Consider the following 15,414-nt stretch of genomic DNA (forward strand, 5'->3'; position numbering starts at 1 on the left):
AGGAAGAGCCTCTGTGCAAAGGCCCTGAGGCAGCATCATCATTGATGCGCCCCAGGATCAGCAAGGAGGCCAGTGTGTCTGGAGCAGATGGAGCAAAGGGGAGCGTGGTAGGGATGAGAGCTGGACACCAGATAAATCACTAATGGTCTTCGGCAGAGGAGGGGCATGGGTGAGAATAGACTGAATGTTGTATGGAGAACAGGCTGTAGGGAGCAATAGCAGAAGCGGGAGACTAGTGCTTAGAAGTTACGAGAATTCATGCAAGAGATATTGGTGACACAGACTACAGCAGCAGCAGCGGCAGTCATGAAAAGTAGTGTGGTATGGTTGTATTTGAAAGGACATTTGGATATGAGTTGTAAGGAGGTAGAGTTGAAGATAACTCCAATATTTTTGGCAACTGGAAAAATGAAATTTATGTTTACTGAAATAGGGAGCACTGCATGCGATGCAGCTTTTCAGGGGTAGGGAAGAGTATAGCAGGGGCCAAGTTTTAGAAATATGAGGTCTGAGCTGACTGTTGAGCTTCTAAATGAGAGTATTAAGTAGTATAGTTGCATTTGTGAGTCTGGAATTCAAGGAAGAGGGTCAGGCCAGAGAAGCCCATTTGGAAGTTATTAAAGTGGAAGGGGAATTTAAAGGCCCCTGGAGGAAAGTAGATGGAGCACAGGGAGAGAAGTGAGTCCTGAGACATTCCAACATTTGGAGAGCAAGGAGAAGAGGAACAAGAAAAGAAAACTGTAAAGGAGTGAGCAGCCAGTGATGTGGAAGAACCAAGAGATGGTGGGTCCTGGACACCAGCTGAAGACAGTGTTTCAGGAAAGAGGAAGTGACCCAATGGGCCAGCTGCTGAAAGATAAGTTAAGGAAGACTCTGAAGGGACAGTTCAAACTCAGCAGTAGGAAGGTCATCGGTAACCTTGACGAAAGTAGTTTTGGTGGAATGTGAGGACCAAAGCCTGGCTGAAGTGGGTTTAGGGGAGGAGAGGAAGGAAGGGCACTAGACCTGGGCATGTAATGGAAAAATGAAATGTCAAGGTGAAAATTTGTCAGTTCTATGCAAGAAGTCTTCTTTTTGGCTAATGGGAGAAAAATTGTTTTTACTACCTCAAGCAGGAACCTGTCTCTCTGTTCATTAATAAATTCACGGATAGTCTTCTTTGTGTCTGTACCTTTAAAGAAAATTGAAATTGATGTAGATTTAGTTCTTCATTATCTCTCAAAGATGTATAAAATAAAAGCTATATAATTAAATTATTGCATGCAACATGTATCTGGACTTAAAAAATAATTTGATAAGAGTAACTACCATTTATTTTCTGTCCATAATATACCAGGAATTTTATCAGGCACTTTAAAACATCATTTCATTTAACCCTAACAATAGCCCCAATAGGGTACTTATTACTATCCCCATCCTGTAGGATAGGAAGTCCTGAAGCTCAGAGATGTCAAGATGCTTGTCCAAGGTTCCCCAACTAACCCAGGGAAGGACGGGCACGTGACTCCTAAGCCTGTGCTAATTACGACTGAACTGTTTTAAATCTTAACTTTTTGCTCTATCTAGACATAAAACCAAAGTCTTTAGGCAAAGTGTGTTTGAGAATCCCAAACCAAATGTATGGCCGGAAAGGAAAAGATGACAACCAGCTTGCCATCTAGCCACAGAAAATACCAAAATTCCCTTTCAGGGTTTCTTTGTTCTGGAAAAATTATATATAGGCTACATTTCAATAATGTTTGCTTCATGAAAAACCATCAGAATGTGATATCAGATACAGTTTTTTTTTTAATAAAAATGTAAGTAGTAGTAGAAAGAAAATCGTATTTCATAAATAACCAGGGAGACAGCACTGCACCAGGAATCCTGCAGGCTTCCCGGAGTGGGGGGAGGGGAGTTGTGCTCCGCCTCTGCCTCTTCCTAGCTGTGGGATCATGAGTAAATGACTGACCCTCTCCAAGCCTCCGTACAACAGGATACTAAATGTGGTAGATTATTTTATTGCTCTTAAATTCTTGCTGTCCCTCTCTGTGAGATTATGTCATTCCCCCACCCCTGACCCCACTCCATCGATGTCAGGCTTGACCACTGACTTGATCTGGCCCATAGGAGGGGAGTGGAAATGACCTGTGTAGCTCCCAAGCCGAAGTTTCCAGAACCACCACCAGGCTGTCTTTTTCTCCCTCTGTCCAAACTCCAGCCGTGTCCCAGGCAGGAGCTGTTCCTTCAGTACAGGACTCGATGGAAAGTACCAAAGTTGAAAAGTGAATGAGAGATAAAGCTCTGTTGTTGTGAACCACTAAAATTTAGGAGTGGATTATGACCATAGCCTAAATTCCCCTAAGTGGCTATATTACTGTTAGTCATGACTTTATGGTGCTGTTGCAAGAAGGAAATGGGGCAACTTGTACTAGAACACATAGTATATAATTTCTTGATAATTGTTAGCTATCATTATTTCAGAATGAATAATCACTTAAGTTTTCAATAATAGTAGTAATAATGATTATTATATGTGAGGCCAGGTGACAAACAACCCAGCTTTGGAGTCAGATAGGCATTGGTTTAAATTCTGTGTCCACCTAGTGACTTTGAATAAGTAACTCAACTTTACCGAGCATTTTTATCAGATAAAGAGAGGAGGCAAAAATACCCAACGGCATTTTGTTGAGGTTTAAATAAAACAGCATACATGAAAGTAATAAGCACCTAGTTAGCACAATTTATTTTTAAACACTTTAAAAAAAATTTTTGTTATAGAAATCATCAACATTCATAAAAATAGTCATCTAATGAACCACCCTGAACCTATCACCTGCTCCAACATTATCAACATTTTATCAGTCTTATTTCATTTATCGTCACCCTTTATTTTTCTCCTCAGTGGAACATTTTAAAGCAAATCCAAACCATTATTATTTCATTCATAAATATTTTATACTTTAGTATGTGACTATCAGATTAAAAATAAATTTTAACAGCCATAATACCATTATCATCTCAAACAAAATGAAGAATTCCTCAGTATCATATACCAAGTTGGGGTTCAAATTTCCCCAGCTATCTCAAAAATAAAAAACTTTTTAGAACTAAAAAAAAACCCTAAAATCTAAACAAAGGTCAATTTGGTTGGTATGACTACTAAAGTTCATTTTTATTTATTTATTAATTTTTTTAGTGAGAGGAGGAGGGATAATAAGACAGACTCCTGCATGTGCACCAACTGGGATCCACCCAGCAACCCCGTCTGGGGCCGATGCTTGACTACTGAGCTATTTTTAAAGTCTATTTTGAAAAATCCTTTAACAGCCACCTCCCTCTCTCCACACACAGCTCCTTTTTCTCCATGCCTTTTATTTTAAACACATAAAAAATCAGGTCAATGCCCCTGTAGAATTCCCCACTTCATGGACCCTAGGAGATTGCATCCTCATGGCGTTGTTTAACATGGTCCTTAATCTCCCTTATATACTTAATTAGATTCAGGTTCAATGTATTAAAACATAGAAAAAAATAGAATAAAATGGCTTACTGTGGCTTTCATTTGGTTATTTATGATGGGTCAGATGAAAATAAATTTCAACATAAAAAAAATCCTACACTGTCTAGCAATTTACTAAATATTATAGCTATGCTCACCATTCCAGGTTGCTTTAACATGGTGCTGTCTGTCTGAGTTGATGTGACTTTTGTCAACTCTAAATAGACTGGTTATAGTGCGTTTCTAGCTCTCAGACAGCTCTTTTGACCTATAGACCATGCATAACAAAGGCTTCCCCAAAGCACTTGTGCTCCTCTAAGTCAAAGGGCCTCAGAATTCCCTGCAGATGTGATCCAGAGGTGCTGCCCTTTGAGAGCAAAACTAAAGTCAAGCTGCTGACTGCATGGAGGTGGCAGTGGCTCTTCTGTCCTGTAGCCTACTGATCTGTCTATGGCAGTTACCTGTGTAATTTCTTTGATGATGACCTAGTAGTTTACACAAAAATAAAATAATGTAGGCTCCCAAAGTAGGGATCGCTTGCTCATTTGTCTTTAGTCAGAATTCAGGCAGGACATGCAAGGTTGGAGAGTGAGGGTTTCACCCAAATCAAATCTTGGCTGGATAGAGTTTAAGGGGGGACTTTATAATTTTAAGTGAAAATGTCTAAATATCTTATCTGTGTAATCAGCAGACACTGACCACCTGATTTCCACTGCTGACAGAGCCCAGATTGCCTTGGATAATACTAAACAATTTTACTATTTCCTTTTTAAGAGCCTTTTATGTTTAAGTGACCGGTAACCCCTCTGTTCATCACCAGCGGTGTTGAAAGGGTCATCTGCAATGCCATTCCTCCTAGCTCCCTCAGAACTGTTAGACTGACGGGTTTTTGAAGTTAACCCCTCTTTGTGCAGAACTCTTTCTGATACATATCATATGTAATTTAAAGTGCTCTTAATGACGTAGGGTTCACCGTGCGACAGAGGTGAAATGTAGGCACGAGACCCAAGACTGAACCCAGCCCTCCCCATTCAGCTGCACAGTCACTGACATCGCCACGCACAGTCACCGACATCGCCACACGCAGTCACCGACATCGCCACGCACAGTCACCGACATCGCCACGCGCAGTCACCGACATCGCCACGCACAGTCACCGACATCGCCACGCGCAGTCACCGACATCGCCACGCACAGTCACCGACATCGCCACGCGCAGTCACCGACATCGCCACGCACAGTCACTGACATCGCCATGCTGCCTATCCTTTTGCGGCTTTTTCGTAAGTGGTGTGGAATATGCACCTCCAAGATCTTCTAAATAAGTTGACATGGCTTCCCTTTTCTATACTAATTAAGTCCAAGTTCATTCCTAACTGGTTTCCTTGTTCTCTGAAAAATTTGTTTTTTCACAGTTTGAGAAAGTGCCTGGGCTTTGGGAGCCAGAGAGATGTTTTTAAGTCACCACAGCAAATCCTGGACACTCAGTCTCCCTCCTTCCTTCCCTTCCTTTCCTTCCCCCTTCCTTTCCTTCCTTCCTTCTTAATTTTTAATTTAAAATTTTGAGTGACTCAATTTGCAGGAAGATTTTATCATTCCATCACCCTAGTATTAATCACTCTAGCCTTCCTAGCTTCAAAGTGCTTTCCATTTCATTTGTAGGCGCCTCTTAATCTGATAAGTAGGAAATGGTCATGACATTTTGAGTCCCACACTGCCCCATTTCATAGAGCAATAAATAATAGCTTGTAGTGTTTTAGCATGTTGCCTTCATAAGTTGTTAAAACAGGTTATGTTTTTGCAATAACAGGCAAACTACTTAATTCTATTAGCATTCTGATTCTGGATATGAGAGTTGTATGGCCCAGACAGTCAAGACCTCTCTTTAGAAAGACTTCTCTTAAATTCAGTTCTAGATGTAGATGTAGAACTGAATTTAAATAGCCAGAGTCACTACCTTTCATGCTGTGTCACTTTGGCAGTGATTTTCTTCTTTAGAGCCATGGCAATGAGTAACAGTCTGTTTCTTGGGAAAGTACGATGTCTTATTTAAAATAGATTTTCTCCAGACTCTCAACCCCCATTTAGAAAGACCCCCCAGCCATATTATGAGACAGCACACTATGCGTGTCTCACCTCCAGAAAAGCCACCAAGTCTGATAGTAATAGTAAATATTTGAAACAATGTTTTAAAACAGTCATTTAGATTTACCTTCTGTTAAACTGAGAATGAGAGCCGGATCTAGCCCACATTTTTCAAGTGAGCCAGAAACTGTGTCAGAGCGGAATGCTATTTGGCTCAAGTGTGAACGACTCTTCATTCGAGATGAAAAAGTAGTCTTTTGGTAAATTTTCATGCTGCGGTTCAAATTTTTTTCCTGCCCAAGTGAGAAAGTTTAAAAGAATTTCTAATTTACCAAAAATAATATTATCTTGAAATAGTGATCATATATAAAATATATTTGTGCAAGTCCTTTTCTCATTACTAATACATTAAACAAGCAACCTCCAGTTCTTATCTCTAAAGAACCGTGTTTAGTTTTTAATTCCTTCTCGTACGAAGTGAAGCATAATGTAAAAACATTCAGCTTCTCCTATAAACACGTACACAACAAATACGAAACCGAAAATGCTGCTCTGGCTTTATTGTCACTCTCTTCTTGCATTACCCCAAATGCAAGGACTGGAAAACTCCACTGCTTTGGAAAGAATGACTCTGCAGAACTGAACTCTTGAGAGGAAACGGACCTCCTCGGGAAACATAAAAAACCAGCTTCCTGATTTCGTGAATCTTTTCTCAATTTAATTCTGGATACTTTCAGTCACATTACAGAACACATGTGTGAAACCATCACCCTATAGATAAATCAGTTATTGAGTGTTCCTGGATATTTTCCTCATTCTTCTTTTTTTTTTTTTTAGATCCTGTAATTACCCTTCCTTCTAGCAAAAAGCAAAGCAAACCTTGTGAAATCTGAGCCATGCAAAGCAAGCAGTGAGAGTAACTGTAGGCACAGCTGGAAAGACGCAGCTTCATACCAAATAGTTTCAAAATGGCACCCCCTCCTCACTTTGAGTTCCTCTCCTTCCCCCCTAACCCTCCCTAGCACACACATATACAGTCTCTTACCTGGATCTGCCTGGAAAATTTTGACTTATTCTTAACAATTCCGCTCCTGTTTATCTCCTCAGCGGAGCCTTTGCGTGCACACTCACCCCGGCCGCCCCCCACTCCTCCCTCTTCTCAGAGCCGACAACCACTTTCTCTAGATTTCCTTTATGCCTCTATTACTATATTTCATCGGCTCTAAGATGCATTACTGTAGATTACTAAGATTACTTCATCAACTCTAAGATCTTACTTATTGTAAGATGCACTGCCAATTGTGTATGATATCCCATCTATATAAGCTGGATCCCAATTTCAGGAATGATAAAATGTGAAAAAATGTGGCCCTTCAAATCAGTGAATTCAGAAAAAGCTAAGCTGTATATGATATTATTCATATGTGGAATATAAAACATAGACATGGACACAGACATAGACATGGTGGTTACCGTAGGAAAGGAAAGAGGGTGGGAGGTAGAGGGACCAAATATACAGCGACAGAAGATGATCTGACTTTGAGTGATAGGCACACAATGCAATATACAGATCATGTAACGTAGAAATGGTACAGTTAAAACTTATATGATCCTTTTAACCAATGTCACCCTAATACATTTTTTAAAAATAATATGTTTCCAAGTATTAAAAAAGAAAAAAAAATCAATGAAATAAGGGTATAACCCTACTTGTCACAGTAGATTATAGTGGTATGTCTGTCTTCCTCCAGTAGGGGGTGATCATTAGGTCCCTACCAAGGGCTGGATGCTGCTCTGTCGTGTGTGTGTGTGTGTGTGTGTGTGTGTGTGTGTGTGTGTGTGTGTACACACCGTCCCCCAGCACAGCGACAGTGTGTGGTGCATAAGTCAACAGTTGACTCCATGCCTTACCCAGCAAAATTCATAAAAGCAATGGATGAGAGGATATGTGTCTAACATTAATTAGGATTGGGATTTCAATCGAATCTTACCTTTTGCTTTGCCACCCTTTCATTTTCTTTGAAAAGAAAGAGATCTTTGAAAGAGATCTTATATGGCCTCTTGTTTTTGGTTTCCTCGTCTTTTACTTTATCTATTAAGAAAAAGAAAAAGAAAGAAGGAAAACCTTCTGTCATTCCTCCTCTTTTGAGCTCCCACCAGCCAGGGTAAACTAAGCGAGATTCGTGGGTCTTTGAGGAGGAGGATGCAGCCAGCCTCGCCTCCCCAAATGGATATGAGGTCTGGATCCAGGGACAGGAGCCACCGCTCACTGTCTGTTTCCCATGACACTGAGCACAGTGCTTAGCAATTCATGGGGAACGAGCCTATATTTGCTCTAAGTAGATAAGGAGACTATTACAAGACAGTGGGATCATATTTTGAGATATTAACATGTTGATTCTTCCCACTCCTGCAATATACCCACCATTACCCTTACACCACCATGTCCTCTACAATAGACATATCCAACGCCCTTAGAGAGATTCTCAGTGTAGACCAGGGAGTCTTAAAAAGAAGTCAAAGATAATAGCAAGTATTAGCAAGGATGTGGAGCAATTGGACCCTCATATATTGCTGGTGGGAATGCAAAATTGTGTAGCCACTTTGGAAAACAGTCTGGCAATTCCTTAAAAAGTTGAACATAGAGTTGCCTTATGATCCAACCATTCTACTTCTACCTATATATCCAAGAGAAATGAAAACATTTGCTCACACAAAAACTTGTATATGAATGTTTGCAACAGTAACAGCTTAGATTTCTCACAGTTTTCTTTCTTTCTTTTTTTATTAAGTTAGAGATGGGGAGGCAGACAGACAGACTCCTGCATGCACCCTGACCAGGATTCATCTAGCAAGCCCCCCAACGGGATGATGCTCTGCCCATCTGCGGCCACTGTTCCATTGCTCCACAACTAAGCTATTACCTGAAGCGAGGCCATGGAGCCATCTTCAGCGCCTGGAGCCAACTTTGCTCAAACCATTTGAGCCATGGCTGGGGGAGGTGGGAAGAGAGAAAGGAAGATAGAGAGAAGGGGGGGGGGGGTGAGAAGCAGATGGTTGCTTCTCCTATGTGCCCTGACTGGGAATCAAACCTGGGACATCCACACACTGGCCAATGCTCTACAGCTGAGTCAACCAGCCAGGCCTTCACAGTTCTTGACAAAGAAATATACTGAAAACGCTTTAATAAAATAGGGATTGTCCGAGACATACTATTCTACTGTTCTGAATCTTGTTGTTGTTTTTTGTTGTTGTTTTGTAATATATTTAGTTTCTCTTTTTACATCAATGTTTATATATTTATCTCATAAAAAATAGCTATCTAGTGTCCCATTCTTTGAATGTATCATATTTTATACAACCACTCCCATACCAATGGACATTGTGGTTGACCCCAGTCTTTTGCTATTATAAACAATGCTGTGATGACTATTCTTGTATACATCTTTAATCACTTGTGCAAACATCTGTAGAATAAATTGCTGACATGGCCCTACACTAGGCAAAATGGTTTCTAGTGCTTGCTGTGACCAAGGCCTTCTTCAGAAGCAAGTTGCCCACAGAGACCACTGTTCAGCTCGGAAGGGGTTTAGCCGTATCACCTAAAAGGAACATTCTTCCACAGGTAAGTAGGCCCATTGTGTTGTTTAACGCTTTGGAATATTCACCTCTTAACATACACAAGTCACTTGGCTACAAACCACCTCTGTGCTTGGAGGCGATGTATATCAATCAAACTCCCATCCCACTTGGGTGCAGAGATCCACTTTCTTGCTGATGTCCAACACTCTCTTCTGTCCAAGAGTTCCCTTAACAAACTGTTTAATTCCAGAGTTGTAAGCCTCCTTTTTTATTTTTTAATTTCTAAGCCTGTCCTCCTTGGGTGATCAATTTCAGTGTACCTTGAAAAAATTTCCCAATCCTATTTAAATGCTTTTCAAATAATTTTGTGGTCCCCCAATACCTATTCTCCCTTCTATAGCAGTGATTTTGAACCACTGTGCCGCAAAACATTTTAAAACCTGCAGTACCTGACTATTAAGTCAGGGGCACTGGCCTCTTTCCTCTTAGATGGTCAAATAAAAAAAAATGACAACAGCCAATAGAACAATAGTTGTCCAGTGTGAATGAATCAAAATTATGCCTATTTTTTTTTCAGATTGGCAAAAATGTATAGTTTTTGGTGTGTCACAGAATTTTAGTAGTTTATGTGTGCCAAGGGATGAAAATGGTTGAAAATCATTGTTCTATAGGAATAGAGCCTTTGGTTCCAGATTGGCACATGGTCATCCAGAGTAGACACTGTTATTTTTCAGCCTCCCTTGAAGCTGGAAATAGCCGTGTGACTAAGTTCTGGACAAGACAATGCCAGGAGAAGTGGTAAGTGCAACTTCTAGGAAGTGTCCTGAAGGGAGGGGCACCCCCCCTTTTCTCCTCTTTGCTGGCAGGAATATGGATGGCTGTGATCACCGATACAGAGCAAATGCCTGGGGTCAAGAATACAAGCCAGCAACAGCTAGAAGCAGCGCAGGCCCCTGATGTGAGCCTCCATATGGACCCTGCAATGCTTATGTCCAGACTTGTTACCTAAGAGAAAAATAAACTTCTATCATGGTTAAGCCTCTGTTATTTTTTTTTTTAAGATTTTATTTATTCATTTTAGAGAGAGGAGACAGAGAGAGAGAAGGGAAGGAGGAGCAGGAAGCATCAACTCCCATATGTGCCTTGACCAGGAAAACCTGGGGTTTCGAACCAGCGACCTCAGTGTTCCAGGTCGACGCTTTTACCCACTGCACCACCGCAGGTCAGGCAAGCCTCTGTTATTTTTATATTTTCTGTCTGTTGCAGCCAAGTCTTTTAATTCTAAAGACAGATAGGGCCACATTTCCTTCAAAGAGAATTCCTATAAAGTGCCTGTTACCTATAATAAACTCTTGGCGTTATCCAATTTTTAAATCTGTGTCAAATTTATAAGTGAAAAAAGTTATTATTGTCTACTGATAAACACTAATTCCTCAAATACTGGTAGAGAAGTGAAGGAATAAGGAGAGAAAGGGTGGTCAAGAAAAGGCGAGGACAGACTTTCATCCAATGTAGTTAGTTATTCATGTCATGTATTGTGACAAATAATTGAGTGAATTGTTTTCTGTCATGAAAGACTGGCAGTCTTGCTAAAATACAACAGGTTAATGGCCCTCTGATTTAAAGGTCTTTCTTTTGAGAATTAAAAAGTAGAAGAGAACTTCCTCAGCAGGTAGTTAATAAGTTCTTTACGTAGAGCGGTCACATCTGATGCTTACGAAGGTGTAGCCCTCTCCTGCTCCCACTCTCCCAGGCCATTAGCGAGGACTAACAGGACCAGGTAGGTGCACAGTGAGAACTCAGGGACTGATTTCTTCCTTACCTCCAGAAGTCAGTGGTGTCGGCAAAAATTGTGATGACATTTTTGTCTCCTGGCCCTGTCCAAAGAGAAGAACATACAGGTTAAAAATTCTGTAAACTTTGCATAGTCACTAAATTCAACTGCCAGTAACTCCCAAATAAGCCCTATTGCTTTTAAAAGCAGTGCACACACCAATTCTTTGACCCAGCAATTCCACTTCTAAGAACTTATCCCGAGACAATAATCAGATCAGTAGGCAAAAAAGTATGTACAATAATGTTTGTCCAGTGTTTTTTAATAAGTAGAGAGTTGACTAAGTAACCATGTAGCCCCTTAAAACAATGCTGTAGTCACTATTTACGATGTTAGCTAAACCACAATATTTCAAAAGGATAGGAATGATGTGGATAAAAAAACACATGCCAAATCAGAGAGGTGTATGAAAAATTCCTCATCAAACATTAATAATGGTTATCTCTGATTCAGAGCAATCTCTCTTCATTTTTATCAGCTTCGGGATCAGGGTTAGTTGAGTGAGGCACCCACCTTAGCTGCATAATTTGAGAAAATGGCATGAAAAACTCAGTTGTCAACACAAATAATATGTTAATGCAATTTTGTAAAAACTCAAAATTAATGCAGGAAAAATTAAAGATAAAATATCATAATTTTAAATATATATGGGATATGACTTTGCACTTACATGACCCAGAGAATAAGTGCCTCATTTTCCCCTCCCTGTCCTGACCCACAGATCTTGTCTTTATTTAAAATGTTGATTTTTGTTCATGGTGGATTATTTGCATTAATTTTTACTTTTTTAAATAGTGAATTAAAATGTTTGATTACTGAGTTTTTGCCTCCCCTTTAAATTTTGCATGCAAGGCAAGTGCCTCACCTGCCACACCTTATACAGGGAGTCCCTGGGTTATGACAGTCTCCACATACGACGTTTACAACGCTCACTCCCACAAAAACTTTAAAAAATTGAGACATGAGTGTTTCATTTTATGCCATTAGCATTGTACTTACAAATCATGTGGGTAAAGTAGTCTGGTTGTGCGTGATGGAAGAAAACACAGTAACGTGGTGGGTGGGGGAGGGAGCTAGCGCCCCCCAGTCTGCTTACCAACGCCATTTGGACTGTTAAAAGTGCAAGTGTTAGACTTGGTGTTAGGCTAGGGTGTGTTTCAACTTACACCAAAATTCAGGTTATGTCACTGTCGTAGAAACGGAACTGTGTCGTAACCTGAGGACCCCCTGTACTTGTCTTGAATTTTTATACTTTTTTTTTATATCATTCAAATTTTTCAATGAGCTTGTATAATTTTTACAATGGATATAATATCAAATAAATTTTTATTTGGGGGAAAAGGGATATTCAGGAGTTTATATAAAAAGGTGTACCCACAATAGGAAAAATGGGACAAAACAGCCTATTTCAGGCTGCTCATTTATTTACTTATTTATTTTTAATGGAATTTATTGGGGTGACGCTGATTACAAATTTATACAGGTTTCAGGCACACAATTCTACAACGCATCTTCTGTACACTGTATTGTATGTTCATCCCCTCAAATCAAGTCTCCGTCTCAAGCTGCTCATTTAAATTTATGCCTCAGTAATCTCAAAGAGCCATGATTAAGAGCTAAATGTCCCAGAGACACTGTAGCAGGTGATTGAGAACACACACTTTGAAGTCCTGACCCCAAAGCTCAGTTGGTTGGATTGTGTCCTGATATGTCAAAGTTGTGGGTTCAATCCCCAGTCAGAGCACATTAAAAGAATCAATCAATGAATGCATAAATAAGTGGAAAAAATCAGTGCCTCCCTCCAAAAATTAACTTAGAAAACATTTAAAAGAAGCCAGACTTTGGAGTGGACAAGTCTGTTGGTTTGGCATTTACAGATGTGTGAGCAATTTCATTTAACACTAAACAATATTTATTCAGTACCTACTATGTGCCAGGCACTGCTCTAGGTGCAGGAGAAAGGGCAGTTAAAAAATAAACCACACACACCAGAAGGACAAAAACCATTGTTTTCATGGGGCCTGTATTTTAATTGCTTAGCATCTCTGAGCCTCAGGATCCCATTCCATAAAATGGGAGTAATAGATAGTTTCACTTCTTCAGGATTCAATGAGGCAATGTACATAAGCAACCCAGCAGGGTGCCTAGCATACAGACAGAACTCAGGAAGTGAGAGCTACTATGTGCTAATATTTACTAATCAGTATGTGATTTTACATCCAGTAATTATAAAAACAAAGATGAAAAAGAAATTATATTAAGGCTTATAAAAGAAAAATTTAATAAAAGCCTACAGGATTGATACTATACTTCTTCAGATTACTGAAGATTTTTTCAGAGGCTTTAGGCTTATTCCAACAGGTAGGAAAGAAGGGTTGGTGCAAAATTGATGACAATCTGTTGGGCTGGCCTATGAAGACTTGTAGGAGGTTTTTTCTGAAATTTCCATTGTGCACTTATCTCCACTCCTAAGAGTCTACTCACTTCTTTCTGGTCATACTTTTGGCTCCTTCAATCCTTTTCTATCGGAGTTCACTCTTCTCCCCATCTTCACTCTCATTCCATTTATCCTAAAAAGCCTAACTGCAATAAACAATTTATCCATGGATTCTGACACCTTTTCACTCATAGAAAAACTAGAAGTTCCCCTTTCCTCTAAGCCAACTGCTAATAGTAGATATGTTCTTATCCCACCTCCCCATTAATTCATAGAACATGTAAACAGAATGAATGGCCTCTAGAAGTTGTTATACTTCTGTACTTCCCTGTGCATTAACCCCCGTGCCAATTACTGAACAGGCTGGGGAAGAACATACAAGAGTAGAAGCGAACCAATATGATGCACCTACCAGGGGGGGAAAAAAAGTCAATACCCGGAAATGTCTTTGTTGTGCAAATAAAATCCCTCCAAATTCACCTCTGAAATACATGTTCAAATCCAAATTCCAATGGCCAAAGAAGATAAAAGGCTCAGAAGACCAGGGATTTAAAATGTGCTGTGTGGTTGCAAACCATCATTGTTAGACGTGGCATAGGCTAGTGACTAAAAGCATGGACTTAATATGCTCCTCAATTTTCACACTTTGATCCCCCGTCTTTCAAAAGGGAGGATGGGAATAGGACCTACCTGCTGGGAGTAAGTGAGTTAATATATGTCCCACCTTTTGGACAGCACCAGTTGTGTAGTAAGGGTCTTGTAAGTGTAACCAAGAAGAAAGCATTCTAAGGAGGGGAGGTGCCTGGTGTGTTTGAGAAGCAGCAAGGACACTAGTGGCACTTAAGCGCAGTGAACAAAGGGGAGTGACATACTAGGTCAATGAGATAACAAGGGCCTTGAGCGTCACCTACTCAAGGAGATGAGAATCATGAAATAAACCACTGTGACTCCTGAGCTGAGATTAGACTATAGAAGGAGATGAGGTTCCAATTGGGAAGGCAAGCAATATTGGGGTATCAGGGTAGCAGAAGTGGGAAGAGGTGGTCAGACTCTAGATACATTTGGAAAGTAGACCTACAGAACTGGCTGATGGTTTGGATGTGGGGTATGAGATAAAAAGCCCAGGAAAGTCTGGAGTTGCTCTCACAGACAGAGAAGGCTGTGGGGGAAGGGGCAGCTGGGAAGATAAACACTTCAGTTTAGAGCATGCTAAATTTGAGATATTTATCAAATAGCTGAGGGATATGGACATAAAATACACTGTTCTTCTTCCAAATGAGCACCATGCTAGTTGATTTATTTAATTTTTGCATTCCTCCAACATTATGCAACTGTATGTGGTCACTGAGTCAGGTCCTTTGATATGCATCATAGCGGGGGAAGCATGAAGGCATTGTAGAAAGATCCTTGCCTTAGGGAGGAGGCAGGTTTGAATCCTGCCTCTGATTAGCAGCTCTTTTTTTAAGGTCTATCCAATTGAACTCAGTGCACCTTAGGTTCTTTCATCCAGTATGGATACTAACTCCTTTGGCATGGGCTTGTTGCAATTTTCAAACACAGATATTGTATGCAAAGTGCTTACTCACAGTAGGCTGATAGGGAAATAATTGCTCATATTGTCTTCCAAGTAGACCTTCAGCTGTGTCCTCTTTCTAGTTCTCTCTCTTGTGAATAACTACCAGCATTTGAAAAGAATAGGAGGAATAACTGACAACTAGTTTTTGTGAAAAATTCTGAATTAAAGTTCTTGAAACTGGGTCATTTAAGAGGAATCTACCAGCAATGTCAGTGCAAATTTGGGGAATCAGACCCACCTCAGTGCAGATTCTTTTTATTTTTATTCATTTATTTTATTATTAAAATTTTTTTCATGGCCCTGGCTAGTTGGCTCAGTGGTAGAGCATCAATCGGCCCAGCATGTGAATGTCCTAGGTTTGATTCCCGGTCAGGGCACATAGGAGAAGGACCCATCTGCTTCTCTGCCACTACCCCTCT

At 40.2% G+C, this 15,414-nt stretch overlaps 1 protein-coding gene across 5 annotated transcripts in view; it reads right to left on the bottom strand.

The window, feature by feature from the left end:
• The window catches only part of CCDC38 (coiled-coil domain containing 38), a 45,180-nt gene that overhangs the window by 25,999 nt on the left and 3,767 nt on the right, over positions 1-15,414 (bottom strand). For all 5 annotated transcript variants that reach the window (XM_066261952.1, XM_066261933.1, XM_066261915.1 and 2 more), the window contains exons 2-5: positions 10,971-11,025; positions 7,558-7,658; positions 5,694-5,859; positions 1,107-1,171 (exon numbers count right to left, since the gene is read on the bottom strand). In XM_066261952.1, the coding sequence (XP_066118049.1) occupies positions 1,107-1,171; positions 5,694-5,859; positions 7,558-7,658; positions 10,971-11,010 (372 nt within the window). In that variant the 5' untranslated portion in view covers positions 11,011-11,025. The remainder of the gene's footprint in view (positions 1-1,106; positions 1,172-5,693; positions 5,860-7,557; positions 7,659-10,970; positions 11,026-15,414) is intronic.

The sequence above is a fragment of the Saccopteryx bilineata genome, chromosome 1, assembly GCF_036850765.1.
Source record: "Saccopteryx bilineata isolate mSacBil1 chromosome 1, mSacBil1_pri_phased_curated, whole genome shotgun sequence".
Classification (NCBI taxonomy): Eukaryota; Metazoa; Chordata; class Mammalia; order Chiroptera; family Emballonuridae; genus Saccopteryx; species Saccopteryx bilineata.